This window comes from Natrix helvetica (genome assembly GCF_964273705.1).
Source record: "Natrix helvetica genome assembly, chromosome: 5".
NCBI classification, from domain to species: domain Eukaryota; kingdom Metazoa; phylum Chordata; class Lepidosauria; order Squamata; family Natricidae; genus Natrix; species Natrix helvetica.
In genome coordinates this window covers 64,342,334-64,366,175 of record NC_138551.1, presented here as the reverse complement: position 1 = coordinate 64,366,175, position 23,842 = coordinate 64,342,334, and the positions used below count along the sequence as shown (strand labels likewise).

The following is a 23,842-nucleotide window of genomic DNA, read 5'->3' as shown; positions in this document are numbered from 1 at the left end:
CCGAAGGACAGAAAGGGGGAGTAGTGAGCTCCCTCCCATATTTAGGCATACCAGGGGTTGTAACACAAATACATACATACATATATTCAAAACATTAAACCTGTTCCATTGGAAGAAAAATATGTAAACACATTGCATTTTCTTTCCTGTTGTGTCCTTATGTTTCAGAAGATACCTGAGCACGTGACACCAGCATCTTCTCCATGGTTGCAATTATGACGGAACCATCCACTATGAGAACATTTCTCCAATCTGTCTTCAGTCCCTTTACAATTCACATCATCCATAGTGATGTTTCCTGAGCCTTGACCAAAGTAGGCTCCTTGAAATGCATTGTCAGCACGTCCACAACCGAGCTGCCTGCACACGACCTTTGCATCCTTTATATCCCAGGAGTCATCACAGACGGTCCCCCACAATCCATCGCGTAAGATTTCAACACGTCCCTCACACATATTGTTTCCATTGACCAGTCTTATAGATTTATCTGAGAAAGATGAGTCAGAATCCATGTTTTTGAATGTGAAGCTGGAAATAATGAGGCATTTGATGCTCTAAAGATGAGCAAACAATTTTTCAAAATGTTGCCAATTAATTAGGATTAGTATAAACTTCTTTTATGAAAAACATAATATATGTTACTTCATAGTATTCATTGTTCATAGCATTCAACTTTAGAATTCTTATGCAGACTTACCAGGCAACTTTTCTGAGTGTGAAATAGCATCATGTGAAATAGTTACATTAAAGAAAAGAAATAAGGCATAAAATCTATAATTAGGTTAATTATAGTGGAGCATAATTACTCCCAGTTTTGGGGTAACAGTACTACAGTTCATCACTAAAAATGATATATACTGGTAATTAGTGAAATTTTCTTTCCCCCACAGTATAAAGCTGCAGGGGCAAAATATCCAGAGAAAAAACATTGAACCTGTGGACATTTCTAACGATATTTCTATACTAGTATTTGCAGAACTAATATTAGAACATAACCTTTTAACATTACTCATGAAGTCCATTTTCTTTACTGGTGTATCTTCATATTTGTGACTGAAATATGATCTTGTACTAAGTTTATATACATATAAACTTTTCCTTCAATGTTATACTGTGGAAAAGGAAATTTCCCTGTATGTGTGCACGTGTGTGTGTAAATATATGTATGTGTATACATGTATGTGTGTATATATGTCTGTCTCTGTGTGTGTATTCAAAATTAATTAAAGAAGGTTCATATGGCAAGTATATAGTTCTCTGTCATGAAGAATGGTCAGCTTTCATGCATCTATTTTAATATATCCTTTTGTATATAACATTCTTATTTGAAAAAAAATAAGATAGTTCATGTTTATTTTATAATTTGACAATAAATTAGTGCTGAAAAAGTATGGGAAGATACAAAACGTGTGTTGTCCGATATAACTTTAGTTATTTGTTTCATAGAATTCTGACATTGATTCATAGAATATTGTTAATCTTCTCTCATTTGATTGAGAATTACCTCTCCAAGTGGCTTATAACTCCCCCCCAAGACTCCCTACATCAGTGATGGCGAACCTTTTTCGCCTCGGGTGCCAAAAGCACATACGTGCGCGCTATCACACGAACTCGAGTGCCCACCCACATAACTTAATATCCCCCCTCACCTGTGTGGACCGTGCATTTTTGCGCAAGGCTCCCTCGCCACTCCCTGCTCTGGCTGCTTCCCCTTGGATAACACCCAGTGAGGGGAGAAGTTGCTCTGCCACTATAGCGCAGAGATTGGGGTGGGGGTGGGGGGATGCTCAAGTGTGCTCCTGTGTCAAAAAAGCTTCCCTTATCATTCTCCTGTGTAAACATTGGGCCCTTTTTACAATGGCAGGTGTGAGTCCAGTTGCTAAATTCTCCCCTTCTATTAAAGAGGATCCTGGGCACTACAGTCAATAGACAAATGAGGAAGGGCGCTGCTGGCACAGGGGAAAGAAAAGCAGCAAGGAAATAAGGAAAAGCAGCTTTTTTCCCTCAAGGTGGCTGCTCTGTTTCCCCCCCTCCCCTGTGCTAGCACAGAGGATCCTGCCTGGTCCCTGCAATCCAAAGGGAAATGAGGAAGAGAGCAATCTGCATGAGGGAAAAACAAGCAACAAGGAAAGAAGAAAAAGCAGCTTTTTTTCCCTCAAGGTGGCTGCTCTGGTGCCCTTTTCTCCATTTCAGCACCACTCCATGGAGCCTGCCCCCACCCCCCATCGCCCAGGTCCTCGCTTCTCCCAAGCATTTCTTTGCCTATTTAATTTCCCCTCCGTAGCATTTTCCCATCGTGTTTCTTGCCGTTTTGGACAGGAAAACAAAGTTTGTGGGACTAAAAAAAACTCCTTTCAATCAATCAATTCCAACTTTGCGAGATCTCTTCCCCCCCCCCAACATGTAATTGATTGAAGTTTTGTTTTAGTCCCACAAACCTTGTTTCTCTGCACACGATGGCAAGAAACGCGATGGAGCTGGAAATCAGGTAGGCAAAGAAATGTTTGGGAGAAACGAGGACCTGGGCGATGGTGGGTGGGGCAACCTCGATGCCCTAGCACTGAAATGAAGAAAAGGGCAACAGAGCAGCCACGTTGAGTGAAAGAAGCCTATTTTCTTCTTTTCTTGCTGCTTGTCTTTCCCCCCTGCTGGTAGCTCTCATTTCCCTGTGGATTCAAGCGATCGGGCACGATCCTTTTTAGTAGCAGGGGAGGAGGGGGGAACAGAGCAGCCAGCACGAGTGAAACAAGCCTCTTTCCTTGCCGCTTGTCTTCTCCCCCTCCCCCCTGCTGGCAACTCTCATTTCCCTGTGGATTCAAGCTATCGGGCAGGATCCTTTTTAGTAGCAGGGGAGGAGGGGGGAACAGAGCGAGTGAAAGAAGCCTCTTTCCTTGCCGCTTGTCTTCTCCCCCTCCCCCCTGCTGGCAACTCTCCCCATTTCCCTGTGGATTCCAGCGATCGGGCACGATCCTTTTTAGTAGCAGGGGAGGAGGGGGGAACAGAGCAGCCAGCACGAGTGAAACAAGCCTCTTTCCTTGCCGCTTGTCTTCTCCCCCTCCCCCCTGCTGGCAACTCTCATTTCCCTGTGGATTCAAGCGATCGGGCAGGATCCTTTTTAGTAGCAGGGGAGGAGGGGGGAACAGAGCGAGTGAAAGAAGCCTCTTTCCTTGCCGCTTGTCTTCTCCCCCTCCCCCCTGCTGGCAACTCTCCCCATTTCCCTGTGGATTCCAGCGATCGGGCAGGATCCTTTTTAGTAGCAGGGGAGGAGGGGGGAACAGAGCAGCCAGCACGAGTGAAAGAAGCCTCTTGCCGCTTGTCTTTCCCCGTTCCGGCAGCTCTCTCCTCATTTCTGGTTTGCATTGGGCTGTTTTTCGCCCTTTGGAGGCTTCAGGGAATCCTCCGGAGATTTAAAAAAAAAACTATCGAAAATCAGCTGGCCAGCGGGCGCATGCGCACTGGAGCTGACAGGGCATACCTCGCGTGCCCTCAGAAATGGCTCTGCGTGCCGCCTGTGGCAAGCATGTCATAGGTTCGCCATCACGGCCCTACATGTTCCTTCCTTTGATCCTTGTCACATGAAGTGCAATAAGTGATGTGAATATAACAATTATTACTAGACTACATTTTTGATCACTCATCAGTGCATTCTTATAGAAAATAAAAGTGTGAATTTTCTTACTAGGGGCCACTTCTGGCGTGATGGCTGTTTTGATAGTTGTTTTGATAGGAGGTGAATGTGGAGTAGCTGGAGCTAAAAATGCACCCAAAAAAATCAGAACATATTTATGAGATAATAACAATGAATACAGGCACGAAATAAATTGTATACAGTACGTGAAATTGCCTTACTCCCCAGTATGAGACTGTGTATGCTATCTTTAGTAGTAAAGGGCTTATATATGTTCCCTTACTAAGGATATAAAGGGCTTATATATAATCACTTACTAAGGAAGGATTTTGCATGCTAGACATTTACAATGTTTATTGTTAGATTAGGTAATGGATAGGCACACACAGGCTCAATGGTAACAACACCTCTTTATTAAGTACAAGTGGGAACAATCCAGCGAAGGTTGAGTCTGACACCAGCCCTTTTATAGGGAGCTGTCAGACCCTTCGACCAATAGGATTAAACCTCTGTTCCCGTTGGAACAGAGGACCTTGGTGGAAACCACTATAGTTAGAAAAAGTATCTAACATTTATAATACAAAACAGCGCCTGCGTGACACTCCGCCGAGCAGCTGGAGCATCGTGGAGGCTTGCGGAGGCGTCGCTGGAAAGTAAGACACATGCACGCGCTGTGCCACATGCGTTCATGTGGAGGATACCGGGCTCCGTTGCAACGGGATCTGGAACCCACCACTGAGATGCACCCACATACTTTTAAAGTCTGTTTTAAAAGTGAAACCTTTACTATTAATTCCTGAAAAGCAATGTGTATTCTACTGTATATTTCTATAAATTTCTGGCGACAAGTGTGCCCCCCAGGAGAGCTTTCTCCTATTCTGATCTATTGATGGAATTTGACAATCATTAACTAGGCAAATATCAAATGGCCAATCATCAAGTCATTTAGAATGGGCAGCATAATAAGACATATGTGGCTATTCTTCCACAAGGAAGAGGCAATTTCATATTGCAGTCATTTACGTCTTCCTTAACACGCATGGCAAAACAAAGTTCCCCATGTGCTACTCAGAGATTGCGTTAGTTGATGGGAAGGTGGTGTGAATAATTTTCTGAAGAATCAATATCATTAAAAAAGGGGTGGGATGGGGGAAGAGGATGTGCTAAGATCTTTTAGAAGATCAATATTAAAGATACACTACTTCATTTTTAATAATCAAATCAGATCAAATATTGCAGTAAGGAAGGACAGCATCTAAGACCAGATAATGCCATTCCTTCATGATTGAAGATTATCCAGAAGGGTCATGGGGGGTTATAGATCCATTATTGATGCTTGAGTAGAACCAGGATTTAAAACAGCAAAGCCTTATGCATACCATGAGACAAACTGCTACAGATTCTAGATATAACAGAGAATTAGGCTGTCTGTAGAGTATATTTTCTTAGCTATCAGATGAACTGCTTTGGTATAAAGAGAAGTTAAAAAATGAGAAATGAATGTGCCACACATTTGCCACTTGGTTGCTTCCAGGAAAATTCAAAACCAACAAGAGGTACCTTCACATAGAAGCAAGGTTTGATGCCCCTCCAAATCCAGCCATGCATTTACATAACAAGGGGAACAAACACAATTCATATCCAACAAACAATAAAGAAAAGTAAAATGAAGATTGACTCAGCCTTCCATCCTTTTGAGATCAGTAAAATGAGGATCCAGATTTTTTCGGCCAATATGTAAATAATGCTGACTTTGTAGTGTTTTACAGAGAGTGCTGTAAAACACTATGGGGCAGTATATAAGTCTAAGTGCTATTGCTAAAGAAAGAAATACTTTTTCACTACTGAATATTGCATTAACAGTCTGTGGTTTAATATCCAACTAACTATTCCTAATTTTGAGGAAAGAGATACTCTTGGACTTTTTCTGCCAAAAAAATATTTCTTCAATGAGGGTTTTTTAAATCAGTTATTTAAATGACTAAAGGTATCATTTAAACAGAGTAACTAACCAGAAAGAATTGGTTTAAAGACATGAAAAAGGGGTTATTAAACTTACCACTTGCTTCTTCAGGACGAGCTGTTCAGAAAATAAAATTAAATACAATTATATGTAAATAATATCACTTGTATTAATTGTCAATACTATTATAAACAGTCACTAAAATCTGGTATGATTACAACTAAAATGTGATAGTGAACTGAATTTTGTCAAAAACATCATGAGGGTCAATGTAAAGACATAATGGAAGGAAGGAAAGAGAGAAAAATAAAATAACAAAGGCAGAAATATGGTCACATTTCCCAATTTAGAACAATCCCACAAAATAGGAATCCAATGCCTTATATTTTCCATATGTGATTTTGTTTTGGAATTGGAAGAATGAAGGAAGAGTGGTCCTGAAAAAGACATCTCAGTACACATACAGTATCTACACAGTAATGTGCATCTTAATGATTGGCAGTTAAAACTCATTTACTCCTCAGAGTAAAATGGCAGGCTTTCCTAACATGGATTTCCCCAAATGGAAGAGGGCTGAAGTTCCTAGAAGCAAGATAAACTCAGAGTTCTGAAATATTGTTGAAATCTCTGGACTAAGGGTCATGCTTGAGACCCTGTTCTATTTTAATGTAACCTTCTTGAATTGTATACATTGTTCTTAACTACTGAACAAAAAGTAAACCTGACAATTTTTGATTCATCACACAGTCAGCGTGAATTTGGCATTTTTGTCTATCTTTTGAGTCCTTTCCAAGGACTTGGCATAGGCAGATGTGGATGTTCGATTGTGTTGCAGATATTGTCGCAGGATATACGCTGTTCCAAGTAAAGTTGTCTTTTGTAGCTGACTGATGATCAATTTGCTCCAGTTGGTTTGGGATTGCATCCAATCGATGTATTACTATTGGTTACTGGGGGTGGGTTCTGGCAGTTGCTACTGCTGGTTTGCTAATGGCCGTGCAGCACGCACACATGTACTTGATGCACGCTATGCGTGTATGCACAGTGCAATAAAAATTGCTCTGTGCATGTGCAGAAGCAAAAAACAAGATGGCCACACATACGGAGGCACCCGGAGAACCAGTTCGGGGGAGTGGCAGGCCTGGGTCGCTGCTGGTTCCGGTGACCCAGGCTGCCAAATCAGTACCAATTCAGCCAAACTGGTCCAAACTGGTAGGAACCCACCACTGTTGCTTACTACATTTGCTTTCTTTTCCCATAGTCATTCTATTATTATTTAGTTGATTATTTAGTTTAGTTTACTTATTATTTGCAAACAATAATTTTTCAACTTCTTGGAAAAATTATAGATTGAGTGTATAAACTTACTTGTGAGGTCAGCTCTTGGCAATGGAGTTGTGAAAGCCTCTGATAAGAAAAAAATATATATCAGTCTTTGCCCAATACCCTTAGATAGTAGTTATGAGTTATTTGGAAAAATAATGAAGGTGGTATACAAATAAATAAACAAATCTCAGTTGTTTTCTCTGCTTTTCAATTGCTTTTCTACCAATAGCCATAGAAGGTCCTTCCAATTTGTTGTTTTCACTGAGTGGTGGGCGGGGCAAGCCTGGTGCGGACAGGCAGGGAGAGGGAGCTGGAACCAGTACTAAACGGCATGGTAGATTTGAACTGGCAGGAACCCACCCCTGCACTGGTTCCTCCCTAATTCAGTATAATAAGGAAGAGGAGACACATTCTCATCAGGCTTTCAAGAATCTGTGTATGTAGCTATAGCACTACAGTCCCAGTTGGTTTCTTAATCTGTTTCATCCTATAGGGCTGTGTGTTGTCCGATATAACTTTAGTTATTTGTTTCATAGAATTCTGACATTGATTCATAGAATATTGTTAATCTTCTCTCCTTTGATTGAGAATTACCTCTCTAAGTGGCTTATAACTCTCCCCCCCCCCAAGACTCCCTACATGTTCCTTCCTTTGATCCTTGTCACTTGAAGTGCAATACGTGATGTGAATATAACAATTATTACTAGACTACATTTTTGATCACTCATCAGTGCATTCTTATAGAAAATAAAAGTGTGAATTTTCTTACTAGGAGCCACTTCTGGTGTGATGGCTGTTTTGATAGTTGTTTTGATAGGAGGTGGAGATGGAGTAGCTGGAGCTAAAAATGGCACCCCAAAAAATCAGAACATATTTATGAGATAATAACAATGAATACAGGCACGAAATAAATTGTATACAGTACGTGAAATTGCCTTACTCCCCAGTATGAGACTGTGGATGATATCTTTAGTAGTAAAGGGCTTATATATGTTCACTTACTAAGGATATAAAGGGCTTATATATAATCACTTACTAAGGAAGGATTTTGCATGCTAGACATTTACAATGTTTATTGTTAGATTAGGTAATGGATAGGCACATACAGGCTCAACGGTAACAACACCTCTTTATTAAGTACAAGTGAGAACAATCAAGCGAAGGTTGAGTCTGACACCTGCCCTTTTATAGGGAGCTGTCAGACCCTTCGAACCAATAGGATTAAACCTTTGTTCCCGTTGGAACAGAGGACTTTGGTGGAAACCACTGTAGTTAGAACAAGTATCTAACATTTATAATACAGAACAGCTGCTGTTGTGACTAAATGAAGTCTTTTTCCCCCAGTGAGTGATATATCGTCAAACAATTGACCTTCCTGAAAATGGCGAATGATCAGTCTGGTGGGATTTCCTCTGGACCAAGATTTCTTTAACTACTAATAAGGGAACCATTTTCCTTTCATTTATGACTCTCCCAGGTTAGGCATAGTCTTAGTATCACCCCACAAGACCCTCCATACAACAATGGTCTGCAAGAAGCTTCAGGAGCAGCTGGGGGACAGGGTTGCAATCACTTTGCTGTTTAAGTAGCAGCCATTTTGGATTTTATTTTTTAAACAGATAATAAGAAGTGCATATTACTCTTAATCAGTTTGTAAGATTATTATCTTTATTAAGCTAAAATAAACTTTTTGCAGTCACAGCCTTTTATACATTTTGAAGATCGGTCTCATTTCTGAGACTTCCTTATTGGTAAATAAATAATAATAAACATAGTTATTATATAAATAATAACTATGCCGTCGATATAGTTTACTTGGACTTCAGTAAGGCTTTTGATAAGGTAGACCATAACCTACTACTAGAGAAAGTAGAAGCATGTGGGTTAGACAGCATCACCACCAGATGGATTCGTAACTGGCTCACCAACCGCGCTCAACGTGTAGTCCTCAATGGAACTGCATCTACATGGAGGGAAGTATGCAGTGGAGTACCCCGAGGCTCTGTTTTAGGCCCAGTACTCTTCAACATCTTCATCAATGATTTGGATGAGGGAATAAATGGGGAACTCATCAAATTTGCAGATGACACCAAGCTGGCAGGAATAGCCAACACTCCAGAAGATAGGCTTAAGATACAGAAGGATCTTGACAAACTTGAACATTGGGCACTATCTAATAAAATGAAATTCAATGGTGAAAAGAGTAAGGTTCTACATTTAGGCAACAAAAACGGAATGCCCAGGTACAGTATAGGTGATACCTTGCTCAGTAGTAGTAACTGTGAAAGGGATCTTGGAGTCCTAGTGGACAACCATTTAGGTTTCCTGCCTAGGCAGGGGGTTGGACTAGAAGACCTCCAAGGTCCCTTCTAACTCTATTATTGTATTGTATTGTAAATGACAGGGAAGAGGGTTGTTGGAGACAAGTTAAAATAAGGAAGAATGGAGGTTTTTTTTTAACTTTGATGGAAAACATAAGAATATAACAAGCTGTGGTTTTATTTATTTATTTATTTATTTTGTGCTCTGCAGCTTTGGATTGTTTAGTTGTGGGTGGCTGAAAGTTTTCAATTTGTATAAATTCTGATTGGCCAGGAAGCATAAACAATGTATTAAAAAATTATTCCTTGACCACAAGAGGGGGCTAAGAACATGAAAAAAAATTGTGGCCTTTATCAGATTGCCAGAGTATGCTTGAGAAGTATTTAAATAAAACAATTCACTTTATGGTTCAATTATGTTCTAAAAATGTTAGAAAAGCAAGAGGAACGAACTATTTAAGTAATTGGAATAATGATGACTAATTCAGAGGTGCCATTAAGTGTAGAAAGTTATCAAATCACTGAGGCAATTTCACAAGTACCAGACTATGCAAATAATTTAACTGCAATTTTGGAATATAAATCTGGTACTACTCTCTATTACGATGATGGTTTAATTACAAGCCTTCCATATAGTTGAAAGAAAAGTTCCAAGTAAATCTACAATTCTCAAGAAAACAGGCGTGGAATTTTTTTCTTCATAGATACTAACAAGGTTGAGAATCCTTTGAGAAAAAGAAGTTTATAATTGCTTGATAGTTATTGCACAGAAGAAAAATATTTTATTCTATAAGGACAAGATAGAGGGAGTGACTTAATGAGTAATTGGAATTAGAATGGATTTTTACTGATCTGATATATGTAATAGAAAGAAAGGTCTAGTGTATGAATTTGTTTTTTATTTGTTTCACAGATTTCTGATATTGATTTTCTAGTAAATAGACTCTCAGTTGAGAATTACTTCTCTGACTGGCTCCAACACTTCTATTAAATCCCCAGATGTTCCCTCCATTGATCCCTGTCACATGAAGTGCAATAAGTGATGTTGATATAACAATTACTAGACTACATTTTTGATCACTTATCAGTGCTTGATTATAGAAAATTAAAATATGATTATTATTTTTTACCAGTGGCCTTTTCTGATGAGTTAGTTAATATGATAGCAGTTGGACCTGGAGAAGATGGAACCAAAATGCACAAAAAAAGTCAGAGCATATCTGTGAGATAATAGCACTGAAGCCAGACAAAGAAATAAATACAGTAACCCATCTGACTCCCCAGCTTAACACTGCAGGGATATATTTAGTAGTAAACTGCTTATATATGATCACTTAGTTTCCAATCAAGGATTTTTGCGTACTAGAGATTTACATTGTTTATAATACGAAACAACTGCTGTCATAACTTAATAAAGTCTTTTTTTCCTCAAAAATATATCCTCAATCAATGACAGTTAGATTAGTCTTTGAGATGATAGTCACATCCATGGAGCCAATAGTTTCACTGAACTTCTAGATGTAGAAAGACCAATGGTGAACAAGCTAATTATTATTTTTAAAGAAAAAAATCCAATTGGAGGTTATGACACCTATCATTGATACTTAACAGTTTATTAGAAAGTTATATTTGGAATGGAAAAAAAGAAGTTTGCTACTCACGAGTGGTATCCTCTCCAATAACACCTGTTCCTAAAGAAAGGAAATTTAAACGTCACTCCTATTACTTTTACCATTCTTCCATTTATCCAGTCATATATTTCAGTGAGTAATTTATAAAAACTAGAGTAACTATCTCTTTATCAGATTTGGAATCATCCACAGGGTGGATCGTCCACCCTGGCTTGTTTTGAGCTCGTTTCGGGCTGCCAGGGTGGTCGGGGGAGTTTGTAGTTCGGCGGAATGGAAGGCTGTAAGCTGTAAGCGAGGAGAAGGCTGGGCTGTAATGGCGGCAATAGCGGCGCGTAGCGGCGCGCAGCGCAGCGCGTTGTGGATTGCGCTGGTGCTAGCGCTGATGGCGAAAAGACACTGGCAAGACACTGGTAAGAAGAACAAGGCACCGGGGAGGAGAACAGGAGAACAGGACTGATGGGTGTGAGGCGCGAGGATTGCATGGATGCTGGCGGCGGAAAGACTCTGGTAATAAGAACAAAAGACCGGGGAGGAGAACAAGACAAGGCTAGGAGGCTGTGAGTCAGCCGGGAGAGACTAATTGGAGACGGTTATGGCAGCGGGTGATGGGAAAGAAAGGTCGCCACTGCCAGGGACTCCTGTCGTTTTTCCATCATATCCTGGCTGCTCCCATGCCCCTATGCCCCCCCGGGCACTGTCGATGCCAGCAGGGGGGCGCCAAATGCCTACTACGAGTCTCTGTGAACCTTTGTGAAGTTTGGTGAATTTTGGAGAGCTCTACCCCAAACTTTACCCTGCACCTTGGAGAACCTTGGAGCGCTGGGTGGGAGCCTTTGGAACCATCTTGAATAGTCTCCCACCTTTTAGTCATCTTTGCCATTTTAAATAACTAAGGGATATTCGATCATTCCCCCCCTTTTTTTTCATCCAAGTACATTAACATCTCCTTCCTCCCACTAAGACCCCAACTCATCGTCTATCAACTTTTTTATCAGCACCCTGATCCCACTGGGCTTTTAACTAATTATCTATTATCTATTCGAGGTCTGACCTGCTCCGCCTGCGGGAGGCCCTTCTCTTGCAGGTATGGCCCTTGGCTCTCTCAAGGGCCTGCCTTGATGACGGGTTTGCGAACCCCGAGAGATGGAAGAAACGGAAGCTGAGGGGCTTTTTATCTAAATGTTTTTCTTTGTTATTAAGGGGTTCCAGGGAGGGGGGGTGGGTTAACCAGGCCGGGAGAGGAGCCAGTGCCAGAAGAACAGGTGAGTCCAGGAGGGAAGTGAGCGGGGTGGGGGGGAGAAGGAACAAGCTATTCCAACAGAGGGTTGTTTGATTAAAACGGTCGCGGGGAGGGGGGGGATGCAAGGACAAGAGAAGATCACAAGGTCGGTTGGGAGACCGTGGCTGCTGGCTACGCCTGGTCCTTTGTACCAACCCCCGCAACCTAGGTGGCCAGGAACTACAGAGCCTGGGCCTGCGGCTGATGCTTTGCAATGCAAGGTCCGGGACCAACAAGGCCCCCCTCATTAATGAGTTGATCTCTGAGGGGGAGCTGGACCTTGCAGGGATAACGGAGACCTGGTTGGGCCACGAGGGTGGTTTACCCCTCGTGGAAATGTGCCCACCGGGTTTCCGTGCATTCCATCAGCCTCGGGCCCTGGGTAAGGGTGGTGGGGTGGCGGTAGTTATACGGGAAGGTCTAGAGCCGAGGGAGTTCACTGTTCCTCAGATACCCGGGTGTGAGTCCCTTGGTGTGAAATGGGGCCCAGGGAGGCAGTGGGGTTTGCTGATTGTATACTTGGCTCCTCGCTATACATCAGCGGCCCTGCCCAAGCTCCTCGAGCTGATCTCGGAGACGGCGGTTGAGATCCCCAAGCTTGTGGTTATGGGGGATTTCAACCTGCCGTCAACGGGAGCAGCATCTGAGGTGGCTCGGGAGTTCATGGCTTCCATGACAGCCATGGACCTGACCCAATTAATTCAGGGCTCCACACACGAAGGTGGCCACACACTGGACCTTGTTTTTGTATCTGAGCAGTGGACGAGTGATCTGGGAATAGGGGACTTAGCTGTTACACCCCTGTCATGGTCAGATCACTCATGTCTCCGGCTGGACTTCCCTGGCTCTAGCCCCCACCGCGAGGAGGCGGGACCAGACGGTCCAAGCTGGTACCGCCCCAAGCACCTGATGGAGCCGGATAGGTTCCAGACAGAGCTTGGGCCATTACCTGTAGCCCTGACCCGCGCTCGGTCGGAGGACCTAGCGGCCGCCTGGAATAGGGCGGCGGCTGGGGCCTTAGACCGGGTTGCGCCTTTGCGACCTCTCCTGCGGCAGCGACCCACCTGAGCTCCTTGGTAGACCGAGGAGTTGAGGGTGATGTAGCGCCATAGGAGACGTCTAGAGGCCGGGGGTGGTCTAGAACAGCAGAAACTACCGGAAGATTGGGCCTAGGGCCATGGAGAGGCCGGAGTGGTGCCTGGATTAAGCAGGCCTAGGCTAAGAACGCCCCCCCACCCACTGAGGACCCTAGACTTCTGTCCATGAGCTCATGCTCACCTGGAACCATCTTATGCCCACTCGGGACCATATAGGGCTTTCACCCACTTTTGTCATCTTTTATCATCGTTTATCATCTTTGCCACCTCTATTATGCCTGCACCATCTGGACATTTGGACTTCTATCTGCCCCCCCCCCCTATCCTCATCCAAATACGAACAGGATTCTGCCTCTTACCCCCCCCCCCACTGACTTTGTTACCATCTGCAGCACCCACTGGATTCTTATATCAATTTACCTGAGGTCAGACCTGCTCCGCCTGCGGGAGGCCCCTCTCTCGCAGGCATGGCCCTTGGCTCTCTCAAGGGCCCGCCTCGATGACGGGTTTGTTCAACCCCGAGAGGTGCAGGAAACGGAAGCTAAGGGGTTTTTTAATTAAATGCTTTGTATCTTTTTTAGGGGGTTCCAGGGTGGGGGGGAGGGTCCATCAGACCGGGAGGGAAGCCAGTGCCAGGCAAACAGGTGAGTCCAGGAAGGAAGGGAACGAGGTGGGGGGGGGGGAAAGAAAAGGTCATTTCAACGGAGGGTTGTTTTATTACAACGGTCGTGGGGAGAGGGGGATGCGAGGACAGGAGCAGATCCCAAGGTCGGTTGGGAGACCGTGGCTGCTGGCTACGCCCGGTCGTTTGTACCAACCCCTGCAGTCTGGGTGGTCAGGAGCTACAGAGCGAGGGCCTGCGGCTGATGCTTTGCAATGCAAGGTCTGTGATTAACAAGGCCCCCCTCATCAATGAGTTGATCTCAGAGGGGGAGCTAGACCTTGCAGGGATAACGGAGACCTGGTTGGGCCACGAGGGCGGTTTGCCCCTCGTGGAAATGTGCCCACCGGGTTTCCGGGCATTTCATCAGCCCCAGGCCCTGGGTAAGGGTGGTGGGGTGGCGGTAGTTATTCGCGAATGTTTGGAGCCTAGAGAGTTCACTGTTCCTCAGATACCCGGGTGTGAGTCCCTTGGTGTGAAATGGGGCCCAGGGAGGCAGTGGGGCTTGCTGATTGTATACTTGGCTCCTCACAATGCATCAGCAGCCCTGCCCGAGCTCCTCGAGCTGATCTCGGAAATGGCAGTTGAGACCCCCAAGCTTCTGGTTATGGGGGATTTCAACTTGCCGTCGACGGGAGAGGCTTCTGAGGTGGCTCGGGAGTTCATGGCTTCCATGACGGCCATGGACCTGACCCAATTAGTTCAGGGCCCCACTCACGAAGGTGGTCACACACTGGACCTTGTTTTCGTATCTGAGCAGTGGACGAGTGATCTGGGAATGGGGGATTTAGTCATCACGCCCCTGTCATGGTCTGATCACTCATCTCTCTGGCTGAACTTCCCTGGCGCTACCTCCCACCGCGAGGAGGCGGAACCAGACAGTCTAAGCTGGTACCGCCCCAGGCACCTGATGGAACCGGATAGATTCCAGACGGAGCTTGGGCCAATACCTATAGCCTTGACCCGCTCCCGGTCGGAGGACCTAGCGGCCGCCAGGAATAGGGCGGCGGCTGGGGCCTTGGACCGGGTTGCGCCTTTGCGACATCTCCTGCGGCAGCGATCCACCCGGGCTCCTTGGTTTACCGAGGAGCTGAGGGTGATGAAACGCCACAGGAGACGTCTAGAGAGCAGGTGGAGGTCCTCACGCTCTGAATCTGATCGAGCACAGGTAGGAGCCTACTTGCGGGCTTACCTTGTGGCATTAAGGGCGGCCAAACGTAGACATTGTGCCACCCTTATTGCGTCCGCCGATAACCGCCCTGCCGCCCTGTTTCAGTGACCCGCTCCCTCCTATCACAGAGGACGCGGGGGGCACCCCTGCAGGGAAGAGCAGAGGAGTTTGGGGAATATCTACAGGACAAAGTCGCTCAGATCCGGAGCGGATGGGCCCCCTTCAGTGGACCGGACGAGCCGTCAAGAGCGAGTCTTGTGAGACCACTCTGGGAGGAGTTTGACTCTGTTGCCCCCGAGGATTTGGACAGGTTACGTGGACGGCTGCGACCCACCACATGTTCAATGGACCCGTGTCCCTCCTGGCTGGTACTGGCATCCTGGGAGACGACACGAGGCTGGCTTCTGGGCCTGGTGAATGCTTCGTTGGGTGAGGGATCCTTGCCAACCGCCTTGAAAGAGGCGGTGGTGAGGCCCCTGCTCAAGAATCCTTCACTGGACCCAACGGAACTAGCTAATTACCGTCTAGTCTCCAACCTTCCCTTTTTGGCGAAGGTTGTTGAGAATGTGGTGGCGCAGCAATTTCCGCGACACTTCGACGAATCCGAATATCTAGACTCACGCCAGTCCGGTTTCTGACCCGGGCACAGCACGGAGACAGCCTTGGTCGCGTTGGTTGATGATCTCTGGAGGGCCAGAGATAGAGGTTGTTCCTCTATCCTGGTCCTATTAGACCTCTCAGCGGCTTTTGATACCATCGACCATGGTATCCTATTGCGCCGGCTGGGGGGGATGGGAGTCTGAGGCACCGTTCTACGGTGGTTCGGCTCCTACCTCTCTGACCGGACGCAATGTGTGTTGACAGGGGGGCAGAGGTCGACCCTGAGGCCACTCTCTTGTGGGGTGCCGCAGGGGTCGGTCCTCTCGCCCCTCCTGTTCAACACATATGTGAAGCCGCTGGGGGAGATCATCCGTGGTTTTGGGGTTGAATACCATCTGTACGCTGATGATACGCAGCTGTACATCTCAACCCCAAACCACCCCAACGAGGCTGTCGAAGTGATGTCCCGATGTTTGGAAGCCGTCGGGGTCTGGATGGGGGACAACAGACTCAAACTCAACCCCTCCAAGACTGAGTGGCTGTGGCTACTGGCACCCCGGTTCAGCCAGCTAACTCCATTGCTGGCCATAGGGGGTGAACAACTCCCCTCTGTGGAGCGGGCGCGCAATTTGGGCGTCCTCCTAGATGCCCGGCTGTCTATGGATGACCATGTGGCAGCCGTGGCAAGGGGGGCGTTCCACCAGGTTCGCCTGGTGCGTCAATTGCGCCCCCTACTGGACCGGGATGCCCTACGCACGGTCACTCATGCGCTGGTGACGTCTCGCCTGGACTACTGCAATGCCCTCTACATGGGGCTTCCCTTGGGACGCATCCGAAGACTACAGCTAGTCCAGAACGCAGCCGCGCGGGTGATTATGGGGAGCTCAAGATACTCCCATGTGACACCTCTCCTGCGCGAGCTGCACTGGCTACCTGTGGTTTTTCGGGTGCGTTTCAAGGTATTGATTACCATCTTTAAAGCGCTCCATGGCACAGGACCCAGTTACCTGCGGGATCGTATCCTCCCGCACACATCCCTACGACCAATCCGCTCTCACAGGGAGGGACTACTACTGGTGCCGTCCACTAGGCAGTGCCAGCGGGCGACGCCTAGGGGTAGGACCTTTTCTGTGATGGGCCCAACCCTCTGGAATGACCTCCCCCCCGACATTAGAACTACCACTGTCTTCCGTTCCTTCCGTCAAAATTTAAAGACTCACCTGTTTCGATTAGCTGGCCTTGCACATTCTTAGTTTTTACCTCCTGGTGGATATATTTTAATGGGTAATTTTGGGTAATATTTTAACTCCTGGTTTATTAGAGTTTTTAATGTACTATATTTATTATTCTATATACAGTCTTGCAACCTCCTCCACCTACGTATTTAATTATTTAACTGTTTTATGTATGTATTTTATAACGCATTTTAGTGACTGTACACCGCCCCGAGTTCCTTTCGGGAGAGGGGGGCGGTCTATAAATACGAATAATAAATAAATAAAATAAAAATAAATAGAGAGCAGGTGGAGGTCCTCACGCTCCGAATCTGATCGAACACAGGTAAGAGCCTATTTACGGACCTACCTTGTGGCATTGAGAGCGGCCAAACGTAGATATTGTGCCGCTCTTATTGCGTCCGCTGATAACCGCCCTGACGCCCTGTTTAGGGTGACCCGCTCCCTCTTATCACAGAGGACGCAGGGGGCGCCCTTGCAGGGCAGAGCAGAGGAGTTTGGGGAATATCTGCAGGACAAAGTCGCTCAGATCTGGAGCGGATGGGCCCCCCTCAGTGGACCGGATGGGCCGCCAACAGCGAGTCTTGTGAGACCATCCTGGGAGGAGTTTGATTCTGTTGCCCCCGAGGATTTGGACAGGTTGCGTGGACGGCTGCGACCCACCACATGTTTAATGGACCCGTGTCCCTCCTGGTTGGTACTGGCATCTTGGGAGGTGACCCGAGGCTGGCTTCTGGGCCTGGTGAATGCCTCATTGGGTGAGGGATCCTTACCAACTGCCTTGAAGGAGGCGGTGGTGAGGCCCTTACTTAAGAGGCCTTCACTTGACCCAACGGAGCTAGCTAATTATCGTCCAGTCTCCAACCTTCCCTTTCTAGCGAAGGTTGTTGAGAATGTGGTGGCGCAGCAGTTTCCACGACACCTTGACGAATCCGATTATCTAGACTCACGCCAGTCCGGCTTCCGACCCGGGCACAGCATGGAGACAGCATTGGTTGCGTTGGTCGATGATCTCTGGAGGGCCAGAGATAGAGGTTGTTCCTCTATCCTGGTCCTATTAGACCTCTCGGCGGCTTTTGATACCATCGACCATGGTATCCTATTGCGCCGGTTGGAGGGGATAGGAGTCGGAGGTACCGTTTTGCGGTGGTTCGGCTCCTACCTCTCCGACCGGAAGCAATGTGTGTTGACAGGGGGGCAGAGTCGACCCTGAGGCCACTCACTTGTGGGGTGCCACAGGGGTCGGTCCTCTCGCCTCTCCTGTTCAACACATATGTGAAGCTGCTGGGTGAGATCATCCGTGGTTTTGGGGTTGAGTACCACCTGTACGCTGATGATACTCAGCTGTACATTTCAACCCCAAACCACCCCAACGAGGCTGTCGAAGTGATGTCCCAGTGTTTGGAAGCCGTCGGGGTCTGGATGGGGGACAACAGACTCAAGCTAAACCCCTCCAAGACTGAGTGGCTGTGGCTACCGGCACCTCGGTTCAGCCAGCTGATTCCATCGCTGGTCATAGGGGGCGAACAATTGCCCCCTGTGGAACGGGCGCGCAATTTGGGCATCCTCCTTGATGCCCGGCTGTCAATAGATGACCATGTGGCAGCCGTGGCAAGGGGGGCGTTCCACCAGGTTCTCCTGGTGCGCCAATTGCGCCCCCTACTGGACCGGGATGCCCTACGCACGGTCACTCATGCGCTGGTGATGTCCCGCCTGGACTACTGCAACGCTCTCTACATGGGGCTGCCCTTGGGACGCACCCGGAGACTGCAGTTAGTTCAGAACACAGCCGCGCGGGCTGTGATGGGGAGTACTAGGTACTCCCACGTAAGACCTCTCCTGCGCGAGCTGCACTGGCTGCCTGTGGTTTTTCGGGTGCGTTTCAAGGTTCTGATTACTATCTTTAAAGCGCTCCATAGCACAGGACCTAGTTACTTGCGGGATCGCATCCTCCCACACAAATCCCTGCGGCCAATTTGCTCACACAGGGAGGGGCTTCTCCTGGTGCCGTCCACTAGGCAATGCCAACGGGCGACACCAAGGAGTAGGACCTTCTCTGTGATGGGCCCAACCCTCTGGAATGACCTCTCCCCCGACATCAGAACCACCACTGACCTCCGCTCCTTCCGGCAAAAATTGAAGACTCACCTGTTCCGATTAGCGGGCCTGGCATAACTACAACTGTTACCACCTGGTAGACGTACTAACTGGTTATTTTAGGGGTATTTGTTTTAAATTTGTGTGTGTCTTAGGGGTTTTAAAATTATATTTATATATACTGGCTAACTGTACAGTTCTTTTTAATTCTATTTTAACCTCCTCCATATTTAACTGTACATATTTAACTCTTCTATTTATTGTATTTTGATATTCTTTGCATGGACTGTACACCGCCCCGAGTCCCTTTTGGGAGAGGGGGCAGTCTAGAAGCACAGTAAAATAAATAATAAAATAATAATAATCCTCATTGTCTATTTACAGTCAGAAAATAGCTCTCTGTCGATAATACATAAACTACAAAGAACACCAAAAAGGTAATGAATGAATCCATTTTTTCTGATTGAATTAACTGTTCCTATAGATGCATCAGTGGTGAATTACAGGCGGTACGCCCCGGTACGGGCATTCCAGAGCCTGCCAGGAGCACCGGGTACCATTCCGGTACAGTGCTTCGGAGGGCCCGCCTGCTCCTTACCTATCCTTTAAAACCTTTGGCATTTCTGTGCATGCACATGGTGCATACAGCACCTACGCGACACTCCGCCGAGCAGCTGGAGCATCGTGGAGACTTGCGGAGGCGTCACTGGAAAGTAAGACACATGAACGCGCTGTGCCACGTGCGTTCATGTGGAAGATACCGGGCCCCGTTGCAACGGAATCCGGAACCCACCGCTGAGATGCACCCACATACTTTTAAAGTCTGTTTTAAAAATGAAACCTTTACTATTAATTCCTGAAAAGCAATGTGTATTCTACTGTATAATAAGACATATGTGGCTATTTCTTCCACAAGGAAGAGGCAATTTCATATTGCAGTCATTTACGTCTTCCTTAACACGCATGGCAAAACAAAGTTCCCCATGTGCTACTCAGACATTGCGTTAGTTGATGGGAAGGTGGTGTGAATAATTTTCTGAAGAATCAATATCATTAAAAAAGGGGTGGGATGGGGGAAGAGGATGTGCTAAGATCTTTTAGAAGATCAATATTAAAGATACACTACTTCATTTTTAATAATCAAATCAGATCAAATATTGCAGTAAGGAAGGACAGCATCTAAGACCAGATAATGCCATTCCTTCAGGATGATTGAAGATTATCCAGAAGGGTCATGGGGGGTTATAGATTCATTATTGATGCTTGAGTAGAACCAGGATTTAAAACAGCAAAGCCTTATGCATACCATGAGACAAACTGCTACAGATTCTAGATATAACAGAGAATTAATATGTCTGTAGAGTATATTTTCTTAGCTATCAGATGAACTGCTTTGCTATAAAGAGAAGTTAAAAAATGAGAAATGAATGTGCCACACATTTGCCACTTGGTTGCTTCCAGGAAAATTCCAAACCAACAAGAGGTACCTTCACATAGAAGCAAGGTTTGATGCCCCTCCAAATCCAGCCATGCATTTACATAACAAGAGGAACAAACGCAATTCATATCCAACAAACAATAAAGAAAAGTAAAATGAAGATTGACTCAGCCTTCCATCCTTCTGAGATCAGTAAAATGAGGATCCAGATTTTTTCAGCCAATATGTAAATAATGCTGACTTTGTAGTGTTTTACAGAGAGTGCTGTAAAACACTATGGGGCAGTATATAAGTCTAAGTGCTATTGCTAAAGAAAGAAGTAATTTTTTACTACTGAATATTGCATTAACAGTCTGTGGTTTAATATCCAACTAACTATTCCTGATTTTGAGGAAAGAGATACTCTTGGACTTTTTCTGCCAAAAAAATATTTCTTCAATGAGGGTTTTTTAAATCAGTTATTTAAATGACTAAAGGTATCATTTAAACAGAGTAACTAACCAGAAAGAATTGGTTTTAAGACATGAAAAAGGGGTTATTAAACTTACCACTTGTTTCTTCAGGACGAGCTGTTCAGAAAATAAAATTAAATACAATTATATATAAATAATATCACTTGTATTAATTGTCAATACTATTATAAACAGTCACTAAAATCTGGTATGATTACAACTAAAGTGTGATAGTGAACTGAATTTTGTCAAAAACATCATGAGGGTCAATGTAAAGACAGAATGGAAGGAAGGAAAGAGAGAAAAATAAAATAACAAAGGCAGAAATATGTTCACATTTCCCAATTTAGAACAATCCAACAAAATAGTAATCCAATGCCTTATATTTTCCATTTGTGATTTTGTTTTGGAATTGGAAGAATGAAGGAAGAGTGGTCCTGAAAAAGACATCTCAGTACACATACAGTATCTACACAGTAATGTGCATCTTAATGATTGGCAGTTAAAACTCATTTACTCCTCAGAGTAAAATGGCAGGCTTTCCTAACATGGATTTCCCCAAATGGAATAGGGCTGAAGTTCCTAGAAGCAAGATAAACTCAGAGTTCTGTAATATTGTTGAAATCTCTGGACTAAGGGTCATGCTTGAGAGCCTGTTCTATTTTAATGTAACCCTCTTGAATTGTATACATTGTTCTTAATTACTGAACAAAAAGTAAACCTGACAATTTATGATTCATCACACAGTCAGCCTGAATTTGGCATTTTTGTCTATCTTTTAAGTCCTTTCCAAGGACTTGGCATAGGCAGATGTGGATGTTCGATTGTGTTGCAGATATTCTCGCAGGATATACGCTGTTCCAAGTAAAGTTGTCTTTTGTAGCTGACTGATGATGAATTTGCTCCAGTTGGTTTGGATTGCATCCAATCGATCTATTACTATTGGTTACCAGGGGTGGGTTGTGGCAGTTGCTACTGCTGGTTTGCTAATGGCCGTGCAGCACGCACACATGTACTTGATGCACGCTATGCGTGCATGCACAGTGCAATAAAAATTGCTCTGTGCATGCGCAGAAGCAAAAAACAAGATGGCCATGCATACGGCGGCACCCGGAGAACCAGTTCGGGGGAGTGGCAGGCCTGGGTCGCTGCTGGTTCCGGTGACCCAGGCTGCCAAATCACTACCAATTCAGCCAAACCGGTCCAAACTGGTAGGAACCCACCACTGTTGCTTACTACATTTGCTTTCTTTTCCCATAGTCATTCTATTATTATTTAGTTGATTATTTAGTTTAGTTTACTTATTATTTGCAAACAATAATTTTTGAACTTCTTGGAAAAATTACAGATTGAGTGTATAAACTTACTTGTGAGGTCAGCTCTTGGCAATGGAGTTGTGAAAGCCTCTGATAAGAAAAAAAAATATCAGTCTTTGCCCAATACCCTTAGATAGTAGTTATGAGTTATTTGGAAAAATAATGAAGGTGGGATACAAATAAATAAACAAATCCGTTGTTTTCTCTGCTTTTCAATTGCTTTTCTACCAATAGCCATAGAAGGTCCTTCCAATTTGTTGTTTTCACTGAGTGGTGGGCGGGGCAAGCGTGGTGCGTACGGGCAGGGAGAGGGAGCTGGAACCAGTACTAAACGGCATGGTAGATTTGAACTGGCAGGAACCCACCCCTGCACTGATTCCTCCCTAATTCAGGATAATAAGGAAGAGGAGACACATTCTCTTCAGGCTTTCAAGAATCTGTGTATGTAGCTATAGCACTACACTCCCAGTTGGTTTCTTAATCTGTTTCATCCTATAGGGCTGATATCAGTCTTCAAGGCCTGACTGAACTTTACTCTCTTTCCTTCCTTCAGATGCTATCTGAAGAAAGTTACGAGGAAGCCAGTCTGAGCTTCTTTCTCATGCTTTTGCTGTTTCCGGGGCCTGAAGGGCAGTTTTCTTTAGGTAACATTCATTGCTTCTGCTTTGTTTCTCCACTGTCAACAGGTGGTTCTTTGCAATTATTAATAAGAATTGAATTAAATGGATTGTCTGTTATTACAAAACGTGTGTGTGTGTGTGTGTGTGTGTGTGTTGTAAAGGCAACATTAAAAATAAAAATATGGTTTTCTGCCTGGATGGTCTTCCTTAATGAGCCGAAGGACAGAAAGGGGGAGTAGTGAGCTCCCTCCCATATTTGGGCATACCAGGGGTTGTAACACAAATACATATATACATATATTGAAAACATTAAACCTGTTCCATTGGAAGAAAAATATGTAAACACATTGCATTTTCTTTCCTGTTGTGTCCTTATGTTTCAGAAGATACCTGAGCACGTGACACCAGCATCTTCTCCATGGTTGCAATTATGACGGAACCATCCACTATGAGAACATTTCTCCAATCTGTCTTCAGTCCCTTTACAATTCACATCATCCATAGTTATTTTTCCTGAGCCTTGACCAAAGTAAGCTCCTTGAAGTGCTTTGTTAGCACGTCCACAACCGAGCTGCTTGCACACGACCTTTGCATCCTTTATATCCCAGGAGTCATCACAGACGGTCCCCCACAATCCATCGCGTAAGATTTCAACACGTCCCTCACACATATTGTTTCCATTTACCAGTCTTATAGATTTATCTGAGAAAGATGAGTCAGAATCCATGTTTTTGAATGTGAAACTGGAAATAATGAGGCATTTGATGCTCTAAAGATGAGCAAACAATTTTTCAAAATGTTGCCAATTAATTAGGATTAGTATAAACTTCTTTTATGAAAAACATAATATATGTTACTTCCTAGTATTCATAGTTCATAGTATTCAACTTTAGAATTCTTATGCAGACTTACCAGGCAACTTTTCTGAGTGTGAAATAGCATCATGTGAAATAGTTACATTAAAGAAAAGAAATATGGCATAAAATCTATAATTAGGTTAATTATAG

The 23,842-nt window shown here is 44.9% G+C and overlaps 1 protein-coding gene across 1 annotated transcript in view; it reads right to left on the bottom strand.

The window, feature by feature from the left end:
- LOC309392642 (scavenger receptor cysteine-rich domain-containing protein DMBT1-like) overlaps positions 1 to 23,562 on the bottom strand; it is a gene marked incomplete at its 5' end in the record, with an annotated part of 39,974 nt that extends 16,412 nt beyond the window's left edge. Inside the window, 3 exons of the mRNA XM_081954072.1 lie at positions 176 to 487; positions 3,680 to 3,751; positions 23,226 to 23,562. Coding sequence (XP_081810198.1) covers positions 176 to 487; positions 3,680 to 3,751; positions 23,226 to 23,562 — 721 coding nt within the window. The remainder of the gene's footprint in view (positions 1 to 175; positions 488 to 3,679; positions 3,752 to 23,225) is intronic.
- Positions 23,563 to 23,842: the final 280 nt, after the last annotated feature.